Source organism: Taeniopygia guttata, chromosome 37 (assembly GCF_048771995.1).
Source record: "Taeniopygia guttata chromosome 37, bTaeGut7.mat, whole genome shotgun sequence".
Lineage (NCBI taxonomy): Eukaryota > Metazoa > Chordata > Aves > Passeriformes > Estrildidae > Taeniopygia > Taeniopygia guttata.
This window is the reverse complement of record NC_133062.1, coordinates 2,662,963-2,682,372: the sequence shown is the minus strand read 5'-3', so window position 1 is coordinate 2,682,372 and position 19,410 is coordinate 2,662,963. Positions and strand designations below refer to the sequence as shown.

The 19,410-nt window shown below is 54.0% G+C and overlaps 1 protein-coding gene across 1 annotated transcript in view; it reads left to right on the top strand.

The window, feature by feature from the left end:
* The window catches only part of LOC101233471 (uncharacterized), a 509,180-nt gene that overhangs the window by 452,476 nt on the left and 37,294 nt on the right, over nucleotides 1-19,410 (top strand). The window contains 2 exon segments of the mRNA XM_072921466.1: nucleotides 10,322-10,632; nucleotides 15,536-15,542. Coding sequence (XP_072777567.1) covers nucleotides 10,322-10,632; nucleotides 15,536-15,542 — 318 coding nt within the window.

The following is a 19,410-nucleotide window of genomic DNA, read 5'->3' as shown; positions in this document are numbered from 1 at the left end:
TAGCAGGGTCTTATCCTGACAATTTGCCAGCTGATACTTTGAATTCCCAGTTTCCAGGAGAGGAAAAGCAGGAAGTCAGGATGTCAGGGGTTTCTCTGTGGTGGGCAGCGGCAGCAGCAGGCGCAGAGGTGCGGGACCGGGAGCAGGGCTGGGGGCCTGTGGGGAGCTGCGGGGCCGGGCCGGGGCTGTGGGGCAGCCGGGGCTCAGCGCCGGGCGCTGCCTGAGCCCACCAGCCCCGGGCAGGGCCGGCAGTGGCCCCCGGCCCCCAGGAGGCTGCGGGACGCCCCGGCCGCTGCCCGGCCCCGGGGAGCTGCCGGCCCTGCCCGCCGGGGGGGCCGCCTTTGGACACTGCGGCAGGACAGGCACCGGCTCTGCCACACGGGCTGTGCAGGGGACCCTGAGCACAAGGAGCAAAACAAAGGAACATCTGGGAAATGCAGAGTGCACACGGATGGATCAGGATTTTCTGTGAAGGATTTGGCTTGGGTCCCTGCAGAAAGGAAAGATTTTGCAGAAAGCTCAGCAGCTCTCAGAGGATGAGCACCCACAGGCAGTGACCGGGGCTGCAGGAGTGGCACAAGAAGGCCCTGCAGCACTTGGGCACAAAGGCACAGCAGCTGAAGGCAAGAAGGGATGAGCAAAAGGCCAAGCTGAAGGCAAAGGCCATGGCAGAGTTCCCACAGCCCCTGAGGGACCAACCCCAGGGCCCAAGGGGGCCCCAGCACTCAGGGGACGGCGTCGGCCACAAGCACCTGGCAGAGGCATTGCCCTCCTGGCCAGGGCAGAGCCCACCCAAACAGCCCCTGGGAAGGAGTCAGGGCTCCAGCTGCAGCCCACAAGGACACTGCAAGCACAGACAGCAGCACCCTCAGGAGGAGCGAGTCCACCCCTGCAAGGACATGGATTGTCAGGGCTCTCTGAGCTCCCATCCCACCGGGGACCCACCACACTGCAGCCCTGGAGAACATCCCGGCTGGGTCTGCATCCAGAGGAGGCCTCTCCTGATGGACACAGGGGCCTCTCCATCCACTCTGAATCTTGCACCTAAGGGGGGAACATTGTAAAGGAGTGTTTTCATTATTAAGGGAATAAATGGGAAAGCTGAGCTGGTGTCATTTGTTCATTTAGGAGCTGTGGGAGGTTTATTTGAACTAAACTAATTTTTTTCTCTTCCTACTGTGATTGTAATTATCTAGGAAGGAATTTGATGACGGCATTGTAATATTGTAAAAGGTGATACAGAGGCTATTGCTGCTGTACCTTTGTGTCAAATGTCTGGACTTTTTAACCCCACACAGCCTCCATGCTGTGGTATGGACAGGAGAAAGAGAGAAAAACCTGAGAAAATGAACAACCAAAAATAATGATGCCTCAGCTGTGGCTCTTCCAGACTCAGAAAAGAAATTGGAATTGTAGGGGAATGTTCAACAGGGCCATGCCAAAGGAATTCTTGGGCCAAAACGTTTCACCCAGTGGCCAGAGTGGCCTCATTGTCAGCAGAATTGTGCAGCCACAGCTTCAACGAGAACCGAGGCCCAAACCCTGATGACAACAGGATCTCCAACTGTTCCAGTCTGCCATCAAGTTCAAGCTCTGATAACCAAAAGAGCCTCGCAATGGATGGGCAGTGCTCGGTTATTACAGTGTGAAACTTGTTCAGTGGCACAGGAGGATTCAGAACTGAGGACAGGGGAAGGGTTTAACCCAGCCTCCTGTTTGAACAGCCCCCAGAGGGGCTGGGAAGAAACCCAGCACTGCATTCAAGTGACACAGCTCCAGACCCAGCCTGGGGGAGATTCAGGAGACATTGCCTGGCCTGAGGCAGAAAATGTCTTTGTGGATGACTCTTCAAGGGCAGCAGAAGGGAAAAGAGTTCCAAGACACGCTGTTATTGAGGAAAGGGAATCAGACAAAGCCCAGGTTACCCCCATGGTCAGCTCAACCGGCACAGCTGTGTGTGCTTGTAAGAGCCGGGCACTGAAATGCCCTGAGCAGGAAGGCTTCAATATCTTCTGGTGACACCATCTCACCTAACAGGGGGGCAAAAGCAATTCTGATTGCTCAGCAGCCACTGAAAGAAATAATTCATATAAAAGGGATTGTGGAAGTCAAAGACTCAGAGAGCAGAACTCATTTTCCAGGAAAGATCCTCCAGGGGGTTATGGCAGCTTTAGGAATACAATGGGACCTCCAGAACCCCTGGCACCCCCAGAGCTCACGCTGGGTACAAAGAATGAAAGGGGAAAGAAAGAAACACCTTTGGAAGCTGGGGATAGAAACCAAGATGCCATGGGTACGGCTTTTGCCATTGGCTTGGGCAAGAAGAAGAGCCAGACCCAGGGCAGATATTCAATCATTTCCCCTTGGAATTGATCTCGGGAATTCCTTACCCTGGGAATTCTCCACCTAGTGCAGGGTGGAGATAAGGGATGCACAGTTAAAGCAGTCTGTGGCCAGAATCCTGTCTCTGGTGCAATCTCTCCCCCAGGAAGCTGGGCTGGCACAGAGCTGCCTTGGCACTTTGCTGTTGCCAACATCCCAGCAGGACATCGGCTCCTGCCTAAGGAGTGCAGAGCAGCACCACTGGTGGCCAAGTGGCGTGGCCCGTGCCAAGTGGCCCCGAGGCCAGAAACAGCCGCCAGCACAGCTGAGCACGGGGGACCCCTCAGCCTCGGCTCCAGGTCTCTGCAGCCCCGGAGATTTGCACTTCCTGCCTGCAGCAGGAGGATGGGAGGCCCCCACTGAGCCTGCACTGAAGGCAGCGCAGCAGCAGCCAGGGCTCCACAGCAGGGCAAGGCCCTGGGGCTGCCCACACATCCTCTGCTGAAATCCTCGGCCTGGCCACCCTCCTTTGGCAGCTCCAGCCACCGGGGACAGCCCTTGCTGCCACTGCTGCAGCTTCAGCGCTCTCTGGGCCTGCCCTGCCACAGCTGCTGGGCAAGAGCACGGGACAATTCCACTCTGGCTCTCACACTCACACACTGCCCTGCCTGCCATGGCATTGATGGAAAATACACCAGCTCATAGACTTTAACATTGTTAACCTTTCATTTCTCTACTCAGGCTTGCTTTGCCTTGGCCCTGGGGAAAGAAATGTTAAAGGTTTTGTTAAGAGATGTTACACCACTCAATGGAGATGAGTTTAACATCTCAACACACCGGGAATGGCCCAAAAGATACCCACAAAGATAATGCCCAGCAGCAAAACATCAACCCCAGCAGCAAACAGCAACCAACACCTACCCCAGACACTGCCAGGGCTGCAGACACCTGGTCTGCAAAAGGCTGAGAAGGAAATCCAGCACTTCCCACCTCACTAACAGCAGAAGCAAAGAAATCCGGGTCCAATAGGAAACTAAATACTAAAACCTGCACAACTTGAAACTACAGGATATTAAACCAGTGGATTTAGATTGCTTTAGACTGTATTAAGTTAGGGAAAAATCGAGTAAAAACCACGTGTCATGGAACGATTTTCTCTGCACACCCGGGCTAAGTGGCGATGGAATGATTTCTGTTGCACATCCTGGCCAGAATCAAGGAATGCCTTCACTCTAAAACTAAACATATTGGTGGAGTTTTCCTTTTTCCTGCAGTTTCAACGCAAAGTTTAGAGCATTAGAGTATTTTTTTGTATTATTCCTACTTCTATATTGCCGGTTAGGTTTCAGTTAGGGATGTGAGAATGAGTTTTTACTTCGAGGAGAAGTAGAAAAAACTGAATCGCCTTGGAATTTTATTGTGGGTTTTTTTTGTGTTGCTCTAAGAGATAGAAAAATTTTGACCTGGGTTTTTCGACATTCCCCTTTAAGGCCGCATTTTGCAAAACTAGAAGAGATTTAAAGGTGACCCTTTAACTCACAAACCATAAATAGAAGATTTGAAGGAAAAAATAGAAAAAAGCAGCAGGATGTGCTGGTGGGGGGGGCAGCTGTGAAGCTGCTAAAGGCTGCTCAGGAAGAGAAGCTGCATTCCAGGCACCCAGGAGAGGAGCTTTAGAAATGCAAATTAACACTGCTGGGGCAGAGTGGGGACAATGTACCTGGCTCTTCTTGCCTGGGGCAGGAATTGGCTGATTCCCTCTGCCCCTCACCCCAAGCTCTGCCTGCTTGCACAGATGGAATCTGCACGGCTGAAGGCAGAGCCCATGGTGAGGATCTGACTCTGAAACAGAAATGGCTGAGGCTGCAAAGGGAAACAGCAAATGGAGAATGTTGTGAAAACTTCACTAAAATAAGGGGGAGATCATCCCCCTGCCCACTCCAACATCTGCTGCCACTGTCTGTGCTGTACAGGGTGTATCAGAGCACTGGGGCTTTTGCTAGAACAAGTCCAGGGAAATTAGTTGGCATTCAAGTATTTGATGATGTAATTAGAAAAATGCGGCCAATTGATGCAGCCCCGGCTGCAGGGAGCACCCAGAAATGGGAAAAAGATGAAGGGCCACCAGAAAAAATTCTACAACACCATGGACCAGCCCCTGGAAACCCAAACCAATTCATATCAGGAGGCAGAGAACCCATTTATCATTTCAATGGCATCATTAGATTAAAAGCTGTCCTCAAAAGAAGAAGCACCCAGACAGCTCCAGCTCCTGACCTTCCTGCTGACCAATCCACTGAAAGAGGAACACAACATTTCACCAGCGGATGAGATCAGATTATCTGTGAGCAGAAAAAAAGGGAGTTTGTGGAAAACTAAATGGCTCAAACTGCTGTGGGCAAAGAGATGACAAGGGAAAAGTGCTGAAAAAGATAACAAAGGAAAAGGGAGAGCAGTTTATGTATTGGTCCAAACATGGAAAGAATGGGAATGGGATACGCTTTCGTGGCTCCCCTGCACACCAGGGGTTACACGAATGCTGCTTCTCCTCTTCTGTGCTGCAGCAACTCTCATCTTTTTACCATGCTCCACACCTTGGCAGTGCAGCTCATCCAGCAGCTGAGCCAGGGGATGCAGGTGGCAGCCAGGCCTCCTGATCCACAAACGGCTACAAAAGGACAGGGAATGAGGGCACCGAGAATAATCCCAAAACCAAAGAGGACCCGGGAAGAACAAAACAGAGTCAAGGAGTGAATCTGCCTGGAGATAGGGCCAGGCACTTGTAGATAAGGAAGTAACCGGGGAAACCATCAGTTCCAATAAATTTCACAAATTGAGCCACACAATTTCTCAAAGTCCCGCAAAATTCCCGAACTTCCAGGAGAACAAAGGCTTAAGAGAGCCATGAATATCGGCTGGTATACAAAAGGAGGGTGCATATTAACGAGGACAGGCAGCAGGCGCATCGGGAAGTCTGAACCTTCCAAGGACCTCAGCCCGTGGGCAAAGGCAGAGGGAGATGCGGCCGGGAAAATGAGGATAAAAAGGAGGCTGCGGACTACAACCATGGCAGAGAGCGCACGGCAAATGCCCCACGGCCTCTCCCCCTGCTCGGCAATAAAGTCACTTTTACAGGACTCCTCGCTCTCCTCCGGCCACAGAAACCTCCGGCGACGGGAATTTCCCCGCACGCTCCCGGCCGCGGGGCAGCCCCCTCTGTCCTACCCACAGCAGCCGGGCCGAGCCAGCGCTGCTCCGGCAGCGGCTCCTGCCCAGGCCCCGGCGGGAAGGAGACCGCGGGCAGCCGCTCCCGCCGCGCCCTCAGCCCGGGGCCAGCACGGCCCGGACACGGCACCACCGACCCGCCGCAGCCCCCTGCCGCCCCCTCCGCCCGCAGCCAGCCCCGAGCCCCCGCAGAACCCAGCGCGGCTCCCACCTGCGCCGGGGCCGCCTCCGAGCTCCGCCGACGCCGCCTCACCGCGCTCCGGCCGCTGCCGCCGCTCCCGGGCCCGCACAGACGCTCCCGGCGCCAATGGCGCCGCTGCCCGCCCACGGCCGCCCTCAGCCCGCCGCCGGGGCCGTGCTGCGCCCCGCTCCCACCAATCAGCGCGCCGCAACCACGACTGACGGCACCAGCGGCCAATGGCAGCGAGCTGGGGGCGGGCTCTGCGCACGGCCCAGACTCGCCCCGCGCTCTCAGCCCCCCCCGCGCTGCGTGAGGGCAAAGCCGGAGATGAGCAACAGCCCCGGGACGGGCCCGGGCCCGAGGCGGGATTGAGCTGCCCACACAAACAAACTTCTCCGCACCTCCCGCCACGGCTTTCCCGGCCCTGCGCCTTCCGTGCCTCCGGCTCTGCGGGAAGCTCGGGAGCCTCCCTTCTCCTGCCCCTCATTAGTGCATCGGTGCTTCGCTTTCATTTCCCCCAAAAAGGGAAACCTGCCCAAAGCCCTGTGGGCGAGCGGGGGAGGGGAGAGATTTCTGGCAGAAAACTCCCAAGACTCAGAGCAGGATGAGGAGAAGTCAGTGCAGAGCCTTAAATGCAGCTTTCCCCACGCCTCCCTGCTCCCAGCTGCACCTCCTCCCCCGGCAGGGCAGGAGACAGGGAATGGGGCCATGCTCAGCTCATCCCCTGCGGCTTCTCCCTCTGCTCAGGGACAGGAGTCGTTCCCTGCTGCACCCTGCGCTCTCTCCCAGCCGAGACTTCTCCAGGAACTTCTCCGAGCCGAGTCCATCCCCTGGGGCACAGCCCCCTCCAAGTGCTGCAGCGTGGGTCACTGTGCCACGGGCTCGGTCCTGCCAGGCCAGGCTGCTCCAGCGGGGCCCCTCTGCCCACGGGGTCACAGCCTCCTCTCAGGCATCGCCGAGCTCCAGCCTGGCTCCTCCAGGGGCTGCAGGGGGATCTCTGCATCCCCACGGACCTGCAGGGGGATCTCTGCATCCCCACGGAGCTGCAGGGGGATCTCTGCATCCTCATGGAGCTGCAGGGGGATCTCTGCATCCCCATGGACCTGCAGGGGGATCTCTGCATCCCCACGGAGCTGCAGGGGGATCTCTGCATCCCCATGGACCTGCAGGGGGATCTCTGCATCCCCACGGAGCTGCAGGGGGATCTCTGCATCCCCATGGACCTGCAGGGGGATCTCTGCATCCTCATGGAGCTGCAGGGGGATCTCTGCATCCCCATGGACCTGCAGGGGGATCTCTGCATCCCCACGGAGCTGCAGGGGGATCTCTGCATCCCCATGGACCTGCAGGGGGATCTCTGCATCCCCACGGAGCTGCAGGGGGATCTCTGCATCCCCACGGAGCTGCAGGGGGATCTCTGCAGCCCCATTGTAATATATGTTATGGAATAATTCGTGCTTATGTAAAATATACATCAAGTCAGTTGTGCTTGTACAAAAAGATTCTTAAAGTTTTAAAAGACCAGAGGCAGCAGCCGGGTCTACAGAAACCACAGATGACCGAGAAAGAAAGACCTCATTTACAAATGAAAAAACGTGGCTCCATGCAGAGATGGGCTCTTTCCGGGGGCAATCCAGGAGGCACCCAATGTGAAAAACGCATAATATATGTATCTTTGCACATAGTTACTGTATGTATTATGTTAGTTTGATTCGTAGTGCTCTATTAACATTTTAATAGCATGGTAAATGTAGTTTTGTAGTTAAAATGAAGCTTTAGTAGTTAAAATAGAAACTCCTTATGTGTTTTGTTTTTTATTTTAAGGAATGAGAGACTCGCTTTGACGTAACCATCACAGAACGCCTAAATCTTCCAGAGAAGAGGAATTTATGGCTTTCTTGTCAGAAGAAGTTAATTTCTTCAGGCCTTGCCATGGGGATTAAAGGAAACAGTTGGCATATAACAGACAAGAGTTTCTTGTTTTAAATAGAATGTATGCATAACCATGAAGGATATATGAATATGCAATAGTGTAGTTTTAGGGGTGATTCCTTTGTTCACAAGGTATGCTTGTTGTGGCTTAAGTGCCCGAGAGCTCCGGGCTGGAGCGGAGGGGCTGCGGGAGGAGGAGGAGGGACAGGAGGAGCGGCGGGAGCAGGAGCGGGAGAATCCCGCCGCTCGCACCGCCCGCACGCCGGGGCTGCAGCACCCCCTGCCCCGCCAGCATCGCCCCAGCCCCGAGCCGCAGGGCAGGGGGAGGCCGAGCTCGCCCCGGCTCTATCCAGGGGTCTCCGGGAGGATTTTTCTGGAGAGCGCTCGGAGCCGGCAGATGCCGAGCCCCGGATCCCTCCGGGCTCCCCAAGAGGAGTTTTTCGGGGGGAGAGGAGCTGTGATCGCCCCTCGGAGGGTCCCGGGGGACCACGCGGGGCTGGCCCGGTGCTGACAGGGCGGGACATTGGTTTTGGGGATCCCCATGAGAGCCGGGGCTGCGGAACGTGGGACCCCCGGGGCGGCAGAGGGGAAGGGGCGATACCGGAGCTGGGGGACCCCCGGCAGCCGGAGATGAGGCGGGGACGGGACCCCTGAGCCTGGCAGGGCCTGTCCTGGGGTGACCTCACGATGCTCGTACCCCCATTGGTCCGTTTGGCCCCGAAATGAGTTCTGCACCTTCAGGGCTGGTTCTGAGAGCGAAGAGGGGGAGGAAGAAGTGCGCAGTTTGTTTTCAGAACTGCACTCACCCCTCCACATTCCGGCTCCTGGGCTGCTGAGATGCCTTAAGGAGCTGGGACAGAGGCCAGACGGAGCCAAGAGGAATAAAGTGGATATTTATTGAAGTGCCTTCAAAGGCCACACCCCGGCAGTACCGGAGCCATGGTCGGGGCTCTGCCCGGATGGCTCCGAGATGGAAGCAAAAGAGGGCTTGGTCATGAGAGCTCACATTTTTATAAGTGTTAGGCCATTTGCATACAGGATTTAACAGCCCAATTAATCGCTTCAAATTTTGAACTTTCATCCTCCTTGCTTGCTTGCTTGCCTGCCCTCCTCTTTTCCTGTTGTTTGTGCTTTGGGCCTGAAGTTTGAAGAGATTGTCCTTGACTCTCCAGCTAGAACAGGATTGTTTTGTCTTCACCACCCTGTGAAAAGATCCCAGGAACACTTAATATAAAGCTAGAAGCTGCACACCAAAACAGAACAGAAAAACTTAAACCTGAGGTATCAGTTGTCTGCCAACAGACAGCAGGACAGAGCTCTCCTTTGCTTTTAGTTAGTTTTTAGCTCGCTGAGGCAGAGAGTTCCCTGGGCTGTGGTTTTTCTTTTTCTTTGGAGCTGTTTAAACCTGCTCTGGACTGAACACCAGAAGAGCACCGGCAGCTCACACGTGTGGGTCACCGGGCTGGGCCTGGGCCACGGAGGGACTGATCAGAGACTGAGTGAGCCGAGCTGCAGCCCACGGAGGGACTTTCTGAGTTTATCATCTCTTTTGGAGCAACAACAGGTTTTATTGTTTAATATTGTTCATGTTTTGTGCTGGTGAATGCTTTGCCTGTTAAATAAACAGGTTTTTTTTATTTTTCTCTTAGGAAATCTTTTCCCAAACTGGTTGGGGGAGAGGCCGCTTGAATCTGCTTTCTAGAAAACTCTCTTTGGGGGTTTTCTCCCAAGTTTGCCCTAAACCAGGACAGGGTGATGGGGAGGGGGTGACCCCCAAATGCCTGGACTGGGGGGAGGCTGGAGAGGGGGACCCTTGTACTGCAAAACCCCCCCAGCATCCCTAAGCAGGACCCTGGAGAAGGGGGATCCCCAGGACCCTCGAGGATCCCCAGCAGCCCTGAGACAGGGGACACCAGAACCCCAGAGAAATGAGACTGGAAATCGGACACTCCTGGTGGCTTTTTTTATTAACTCGTGATTTTTGGAGGTTTTTATGGACACCTGGAGACTTCTGGAGATGGATTTGGGCAGGAGGAATCCCCAACCCAAGGTGTTCACACCTTGTTTTTCCCCACACCAGGATTTCCCACTCCCAAACTTTGGCTGGATGGAGGAGGAGGCTGTGAGGAAGATGCCCCAGGACCCCCAGGCAGGTGAGGAGGAAGTCAGTGCCCCTTTCCCCGTCTCTCCTGCTCCATTTCCCAGCCCAGCCTGGCCCCCGGCTGCAGGACAGCCCCGCTGCCGGTGCCCTCCTGCCGGGGACGCACTGGGGGGATCTCCTTACCCTTCCCTGTGGCACGGAGGCAAATCCCATCCTCTCCTTGTCCTTCCTACCCCAGAGCAGGAGCTGAGGATGGAGACCAGGGGGGACAAATCCCCACGGCAGAACCTCGTGGAAGAGGCTGTTTTGAGCGGTTCCATGGCAGAGGAATTGAAGGCTGAGGAAAAGCCCCAGAGATCCCACAGGAGGAGGGGCTGCAAACGCAGATCACGGGGATCTGAGGAGGAAAGACCCACACAGTGCCAGGAAGGTGGGCAGAGCTTCAGCCAGGGATCAGAGCTGGTGGTCCAGGAGCAGCCTCATGACAGGGAGAGGCCCTACGAGTGCTCGGAGTGTGGGAAGAGCTTCAGGAAGAATTTCAACCTGATCTGCCACCAGAGGATCCACACTGGGGAACGGCCTTACGAGTGTGGGGAATGTGGGAAAAGCTTCAGCCACAGGTCTGACCTGATTGTCCACCAGAGGCTCCACACTGGGGAGAGGCCCTACGAGTGTCCTGAGTGTGGGAAGAGGTTTCACACCAGCTCCCATCTCCTTGTACATCAGCGGATTCACAGACAGGAGAGGCCCTTCCGCTGCCCCGACTGCAGGATGGGCTTCAAGCACAACTCCACCCTCGTCACCCACCGGCGCATCCACACCGGGGAGAGGCCCTACGAGTGTCCCCGGTGTGGGAAGAGCTTCTCAGACCGCTCATTCTTTACCCGGCACCAGCGGAGGCACCGGTAAGGGAAGCCCTGTGAGAATCCTGCCTGCAGGAAGAGCTTCGTGCGCTGCTCCAGCTCCATCCCCATCAGAGGACCCACCCTGGTCAGAGCCCTGGTGACCCACATTCCCTGTGATACACAGAGGGAAGTGGCTGCTGTTCCTTTTATTTTTGTTCCTGCTATCTTTTATTTTCCTCCATTCAAAAAACAGGAAATTGGGGTAAAAATCAACAAATTCATCAAAGGCACCTAAAGCCTCACATCTTACTTGTGTTTTTGGGGAGTTTTGGGTTCCAGGAGATATCTGTGAGGGTATGGGGGAGTTCGGGGGCTATTTGGTTTAGTTGTCTTTATTTCTTGGCACTCCAAAAGATGAGAGGGACTGATCTGTCTGCTCAAAACCACTCAGTGCCACTAAAAACTGCTGAATCGCACCCCAAAATTACTCGATTCCACCACCTCTCAGGGTGAAATTGGGTTGGAAGGGGATTGGGCAAAGTGGGATGCAAATCAGGAGGGTGAGATGAGCATTGGGTGGGGCAGGATGGGTGGGATGGGGATTGGGAGGTGTGAAATGGGGGAAGTACAGCTTGGGAAGGGGTCTTGATGTCCAGGAGGGGTCGCATGGGTAGAGGTTGGCATTTGGGAGGTGGGGTGGGGTCTGGAATGAGACAGCCAAAATTTGGGGATGATTAAGATATGGGGAGCCCATTACTGAGTGAGTGTTTGAATAGTCTACATTCATGAGGAAATGCTGGGGTATCTCACATTCCTGAGGCAGTTTTGGGGCACTCCCCAGCTCTTGGGGAGTTTCCTGAGAGCAGCTCCATGGAGCCCCATGGCCTGAGCTCAGAGCTGTGCCAGAGTCCATTGCCTCGATGCTGAGAGCAGAGAAATGATGAATGGCCCCAGACATCTCCAGTGGGTGTGTGTGTAGGCCTGTGAGCTTACTGGGGAGAGGGCAAAAGCGATCCCCTGGAGAAATGCACCTTAGGCTCTGGGCATTCCTCACAGCTCAGGGTGAGGACAGAAGCTTCCCCCATGGTGCTCTGCAGCACTGTGTTAATTTGTCCCAGTTCTGTCCCCATTGGCCCGTTGGCCTTTCCTACCCCTTTTACCCTCATATGTTCATGTTCTAGCAAGTTCTCCCTTCCCTATTTTCCCATTGGTTTATGTCCCCGCCTGTCCACCCTGCCATTCCTTATTAGTCCCTTCCCTGTGTACCACCCCTAAACCCTGAGATCCCTGACGCTCGCCTCCACCCCCTCTTTTCCCATATTTATACCCTAAACCCTCATTTGTCTTTGTCTTTAACCCCCAGAGCCCTGGAGCGTCAGACCCTGATAAACCCTCGTTGGAGCTCCATGCCTGGGCCCTCCCGTGTCCTCACTGCCGAGCTGCTCCGTGTGTGTGTGTGTGTGCTGGGCTCCCGTGGCTCTGCCCGTTAGCACAAAACACTCCCAGGGAAAGTTGTGCCGCCACCACCACAGACTGACAGTGTCCCTGGGGACCAAGAGGCCACTGTGACACTGTGGGACCAAGGAGAGCATTGCTGCCCTGCCAGGCCTCATGGAACCAAGGATCCACTGTGACACTGCAGGGCCCTGGGGACCACGGTGACACTGTGACACTGCAGGGCCTTGGGGACCACGGTGACACTGTGACACTGCAGGGCCCAAGGATCCAAGGGACTTTGTGACACCAAGGGGTCCCATGGAACCAAAGGGACATTGTGACACTGGGAGGCCACATGGAATCATGGAGACCATTGGGACACTCTGGGGCCTCATGGAACCCTGGTGACACCAAGTTGTCTGGGAGTGTTGATCTGCTGGAGGGTAGGAGGGCTCTGCACAGGACCCTGGACAGGCTGGATCCAGGGCCCAAACCCAACAAGGTGAGGTTTAACAAGTCCAAGTGCCGGGTCCTGCACTTTGGCCACAACAACCCCTGCAGCGCTACAGGCTGGGGACAGAGGGGCTGGACAGCAGCCAGGCAGAAAGGGACCTGCAGGGACTGATGGACAGCAGGCTGGACATGAGCCAGCAGTGTGCCCAGGTGGCCAAGAAGGCCAATGGCTCCTGGCCTGGATCAGGAATGGTGTGGTCAGCAGGACCAGGGCAGTGATTCTTCCCCTGTGCTGGGCACTGGGCAGCACCTCGAGTGCTGTGTCCAGTTCTGGGCACCCAATTTAGGAAGGACATGGAGGAGCTGGAGCATTTGCAGAGAAGGGCAACAAGGCTGGTGAGGGGTCTGGAGCACAAATCCTGTGAGGAGTGGCTGAGGGAGCTGGGGTTGTTGATCCTGGAGAAGAGGAGGCTCAGGGGAGACAAGGCAGTGTCAGGGCACAGGTTGGACTTGATGATCTCCAAGGTATTTTTCACTCTTGCTGACTCTGTGATTCTCTGAATCCACCCTTGGAGCAGCTGCAGGAGGAGCCCTGGGCCTCCTCTTCAGAAGCTCCAGCAGCCCAGGTCCCTCAGCTTCTCCTCACAGCCCCAAAGCCCATCCTGTCAGTCCTGCAGAGCCTCTGCAGCTCCTCCTCACTGCCCAGAACAGGGAGCCCCACAGCCAGACACAGCAGCCCAGATGTGCCCCCCTGGCCTGGGGTGCCTCTGGCAAGGGAGCAGCACCAGGCACTGCAGGAGCCTGCAGACAATTCCTGCTGCACTTGTGGTGAGACAGAGTGAAAATTTAACAGGGTAGAAATCCATTTAGATTTATGTGAAATGTGCACTTTGAGCTTGCTAAATATGCTGTTTAGTCTGGTGACTGCAGCCCTAGCCATACCACCCCAGATAAGGAGAAAGAATGCAAATTTCCGCACTAAAAGATAAGAGATAAGAAAGACTCCTCAGACCTTGAAACAGACAGGGCAGAGTGACCCAGGAGTTCTTTCTGTACTTTCTGACAAAAAACTGAGTACAAGTGTAACTAGCTGTAAGTGTAATGTGAAATCAGCGTAATGAATATGCATTAACCTATTGTGAAATGCTATGCATATGGAAATTAGTAAGGGTAATAAAGAAGGATCAAGAGTTCTCAGAGGGAGGCATGTCTATTAAAGGGCAATGAGTCCCGATATGTGTCCACAGCGCTGTGAATAAACATACCCATTCCATACAAATCTTAATTGGAATTGTGTGGTTTGATTTTTCATCCGCGTTTCAGTTTGATGTATTAATGACATCCTTCTCCATAGCTTTACCAGAGGATTTCAGCCCCAAGATCAAGGCATCTCCTCATCCCTCCCATCTGGGACTCAACTTCGTCTTCACTGACCTCAGTGTCTTCATGTTGCTCCTCTGTGTGCCTGCCCTGTGTCCTTTTCTCTAACTGGAGGGAGGATGGCAGCAGTGGCAGAGTCAATATCTGCCCGGGGCTGCAGATGGTTCCGTGAGCCCGGCTGGGCTCAGTGGCCATTTCTAATTTTGGCCATGGTTCCCGGACATGAAGACCAGTTCTTTTCCATAGGAATGAAGGAACAGATCCCCACTGTTTTAGGGGCAAATGAGAGGTGACCACCAGAGGACAAGGCCAGCCAGAGCTGGCAGTCTTTGTTCTTAGAGATACCCTTGAATACAGGAAATTTTTTAGGCAGAGTGTCAGTTTTGGCAATGGACGTCTGAAAAGACGGAGGGTTCTTTTCCATACAAAGGAGAGCACGGAGCCCCAGTGCTCCAGGAGCTGATGAGAGGCAGCCCTTGGCATTCGAACATCAGCCAGACCTGTCAGGTGGCCCCTGGCAGGCCAAGCCAGCCAGACCTGGTCCACATTCCCTCGTTTCCATGGGGCCCCTCAGTGTCACAATGGTCCCTTGCTTCCAGGAGGCCCTGAGGTGTCACAATGTCCCCTTGGTGACACCAGGCCCTGAAGGGTCGGAATGGTCTCCATGGTTCCATCAGGCCCCACAGAGTCATAATGGTCTCTGGGTCCATGAAGCCCCGTGGTGTCACCATGGCCCCTTGGTTCCATGGGCTCCAGTGGTGCCACAATGATCCCCTTGGTTCCATGAGGTGCCCACAGTGTCACAGTGATCTCCATGGGAAGGGAAGAACCGAGCCCCAGTGTGGCAGGGGCAGCCACCAGAGGCCAAGGCCAGCCAGACTGGATGGTACTGGCAGATTTTGGCTGGGAGCAACCGTTGGATATAGGGAATTCTGGAGGCAGATCCCCAGTTTTTGTCATGGGTGCCTAGTTGAAGTGGATGTTTTTTCCCCATAATAAAGAAAAGCACATGGTCGCAGTATTTGAAAGACAGATAAGAGGTGGCCCTTGGGTGGCCAAGGCAGCGAGATCTGTCTCAGACCTGGCAGATTTCATCTGGGAACAATCTTCATATATAAGGAAATTTGAAGGAATCCAAATTTCGGCCCTGGGTCCTTGGAGGAGAAGGACAGTTCTCTCCCATAGGGAGGAAAGCCCAGAGCCCCAGGGCTTCAGGAACAGATGAGAAGCAGCCCTCGACATGCCAAGGTCACCCGGACCTGTCAGGTGGTCCCCAGGAGGCCCAGCCAGCCAGACCTGTTCCATGTTCCCTTGGTTCCATGGGACCCCACAGTGTCACAATGGTCTCCTTGGTTCCATGAGGCCCTGGAGTGTCACAATGTTCCCCTTGCTTCTGCAGTGTCACAATGGCCCCGTGCTTCCATGAGGCCTTGCAGTGTCACAATGGCTTCGTGGTTCCACAGAGCCCTGATGTGTCACAATGGCCCCTGGGCTCCGTGTGCCCTCGCTGTGTCACAGCGGCTCCTCTGTGACACTGCGGCTGCACAAGGTCACCATGGCCCCTTGGTTCCTTGGGGTCACCGAGTTCACAATGGTCTCCTTGATTCCATGAGGCAGCACAGTGTCACAATGGTCCCTTGGTTCCATGAGGTTCTGCAGTGTCACTGTAGCAGTCAGAGGCCCTGCAAGGCCTCCCTGGTGGTCACTCACCTAAGATAAGAAATGCCTAAGTCACGGTGACTGGACCAAAGAAGCCCCTCTTCTGCATTCAGACCCTTCTTATCTCTCTGTAAGGGTATTGGTGTATTCTTCTCAACTCTGGCGATTGGACAATTTCCAACACACCCCAGTACCCCATATAAACACCCATTTCTGCCCAGTTCAGCAGAAGAACTGTCACTGCATCCCTTCAGAGGAGCTGGCAATAAAGGACATCGCTGTGGAACCACATACAGCCTTTTTCTCTCTCTGTCCCTGTGTGTCTGCCAGAGGCACTTGTGAGCACAGAGCGAAATCACCAAGAGCTGAACTCACAGAGCTGAAATCACTCCAGAGGTGCTCGCTAAGTTGCCTGTGGCTGGGAGCTGAGCCGAGGGACCCAGACAGGCTGAGCCTGACAGCGCAGCGCTATCCGGGACACCTGCGGCAGTGGCGGCCGGGGTTGGATGGACCCCTGGGACCCCAGTGGCCGCCTGAACAACGAATGGAGCACTGGCATCCTGGCACCCCTGAGAGCAGCATTCTTCGTGAATTGTTACTGCCTTGGACGGCTATGGCCCCTTGAAGGTAACTCCTCCTTTATAGAAGTTTTCTGAAGAGGCGTCAAACGAATTTGCATATCAGTATCCTCAGGAGTTGGACGGCAGACCACCCACCCAGCAGTTCCTTGACCCACATTTGGCTGAAGAAGTGTAAGTTTAAAACAGCCTTTTTATGCACTTTTATCTTGGGTCCTTTTTTGGTTTTTATTTTTTCCTTTTTACTGCTGGGGGTATGGAAGAGAACGAAACTGAAATGGGATCAAAATTTAGTAAATTAAAACCATCCCAGAACGAAAGAGACTTATATTTACAAATCCAACAAATCCTATCTGCTAACAGCTTTTTTTTCTCTAAAGGCAATCTTTCAAAAACTGACTTAAATTATAGAATAGATTATCTCCCACTTTCCAGATACTAACACACACACTATTGGTCTAGAGTCATTTTGGAACACAGTAGGGACAAGAATATACACTTTGCAAACTGATGAAAACTTTTCTGTAACTAAGTTTCTACCTCTATTTCACTCAATTACCAAAGCAGTCGAAAAGACAAATTCTCTGCAGCTTCCTTCTGCTGAGGAAATTCCACCCTTATCTTTCTCAACAGACACTGTCCCTTCAAATGCTAATTTGCCAGATAACATTCCTCTCTCAGTCCCTGGGACGGGGAACACAGACATTGTACCACCCCACCACCCGCGGGGTCCGTGGAGCCCACCCATCCCTCGCTCCCCCTCGGACGCGGCGAGCGCGGATTCCGCTCCCCGGTCCCGCAACACGCGGCGCGCTGCGCGCCCCGTGCCCCGCTCAGTGTTCGGCTGTACCTGTGTCGGTTTCCATCGGGAACGCCCTGCCTCACCCCAAAACCTCCGCGCAGCCCCCGTGACTCCCCCAGCCCTGCAGCCGTGCCTCCCAGCCCCGCTGCGGCTCTCCCCAGCCCGCTCCCATCCCTGCCTGCCTGCCCGCCGCAGCCCCGCCGTGATGGCAGCAGCTCCCCCAGCCCCACCGCCTCCTCTGCCCCGCTCCTCCCTTGCCCTCATCCCCAAGCGCTGCACCCACCCACCCACCCTCAGCGCCCCCCGAGCGGCACCTCTGAGACCCCCACGGGGGCACCCCACTTCCCCACGCACCTCAGCCCTGCGCAGGCTGTGCCACAGTGGCGCTGCCATTGCCGCTCCACTGCTGCCTCCCTCTAGCCAAGCCCAGCCAGCTGCCCCCTCACACTCTGTCCAGCCCCCACACCCCTGCCAACCCTCGCTCCAACACGCCCAACAAAGCGTAGTGCACCTCCTGCTCGCTCTCACTCCTCATCTGAGCACAGTGAGTCTGATAGGGACACAGAGGACATTGATCCATGGGCTCTAATCAAAATGGAAGCGACTTGGGCAGAGGATTGGGAACTGGCTCAGAGAATTTCTGCCTTCCCAGCAATTTATATAAAAGGGGAAAAGAGGTGGAGCCACCACTAAAACAACGTGTGAACCTAACACAAATAAAGAACTGGTGCAACTATGAAATATAGCCAAAGAATAGGGTAGAAGTTCACCTATTTTCAGAAATTCCTGGAAGCTCTTTTCAGCACATATTTTGGTACCTCACAATCTTAAAAACATTGCTCACTGCCTTCTTTCCCCAGCAGAATATATGCTATGGGAAAGCCATTGGAAAAGACAACTTAAAACTTTATCAGACATCTATGCACAAGATGGAAATAGGCCAGATTTTACAGTCCAACAGCTGGCTGGAGAAGGGGATTTACAGAAACTCTGTGACCAAGCTGACACCTTGCCTCAGGAGCACTACAAGACTTGGCTATTGCAGCAAAAACCTCCTTGCTCCTTACCCCAGATGACTCTACCCCTACCCAGCACTTCTCTAGTATTAAACAAGGAGTAGATGAAATATTTATCAAGTTTGTAGACAGAACTAAAGATGCTCTGGAAAAACAGATAGAGAGCACAAGAGGCAAGAAAAGAACTATTGTGCCAGCATGCCTTGTCAAATGTAAATGAACAATGTAAAACAATTCTGAGGCCCTACCCTTGGATACAGAACCCACCAGAGAGCAAATGGTGGAAAGCTGTACACGGCATTTGTCTTCTGAAAACACAGTGGCCCAAGCCGTTGCTAAGGGCATTGCAGAAGGAGTTTCTGGTGCAGTTGCAGCAGTAACTTCCAAAGACCAGGCCTGCTGCTATCACTGTGGGGAATTTGCACATTTTATAAAGGACTGTCTGGACAGGTTACCTACCCAAAACCCCCAAAACACCTACCAAAGACCCCAGAATCAGCAGCACTATCAGCAGCATTCGGGAAACTCCCAGTGGAGCGCAGCCAGGTCCCGTGCAAAGACAACAAATCAAAAGCCACCCAGACCCAACCATGCATCATCCCAGGAGATTCCAGGCCACCTGGAGAGGATCCAACCCACTGAGCAATACAGATGGGAACACGGCGCCAGTTGGTAACTGCTTTGTCCATTGACTTTAATAATAAGGATGTTTATTGTGTTCCCACAGGCAAGCATGAGCCAAAAGGTGGTTCTTTTGACATTTTAAGTATAGGTGGCACTCTCCATAGCTCAGAGAAATCTTTGTTGTTCCAAAAGTACAAACAGTGCACCCAGGACAAGAAATCTCAGTCCAGCTGTGCTGCACGGACTCACAATTTTTCCTTTCATGAGGAATTCTGATCGCACAAGCCTTTCTACTCCCGAAGAATCACAGGGAACAGCTTCCTCTCAACCCTACAGAATGTGGGCACAAATTGTGGGACCAAGTAAGCCTAACATCGAGTGCGGTCTATCCTACAGAGGAGAGAAGATCCACCTCCCAGGGATGCTGGACACTGGTGCGGATGTGACCATCATCGCTCGCTCGGAATGGCCGGCACACTGGGAACTACAACTGGTGCAATTACACCGCTCAGGTGATCTCTGCATCCTCTATCCACCCCAAAGTATTACCCAAGGGAACGTTTCTCATCTGTGGTAACCGACTATGGGATGGGAACCCCTTGCAGCTCCAGGGAGGTCCCTGTAGCCTTGGAAAACTTTCTACCCTTACTCCAAATATCACCTTGTTATGTAATTGGAAAAAAGAAAGCAAATTAAAACACTACAAAAGATCCTACACAGAATTTGATGAAAATTCCAATTCAAAATTATATGATGGAACAAACCAAAAAAAGATTGCAGTCTCCCTCTTCCTACCCTGGGTAGCTGCAGCCCTTGGTGAAATAAATCACTTAGGGTGCTGGCTCAGTAAGTAAG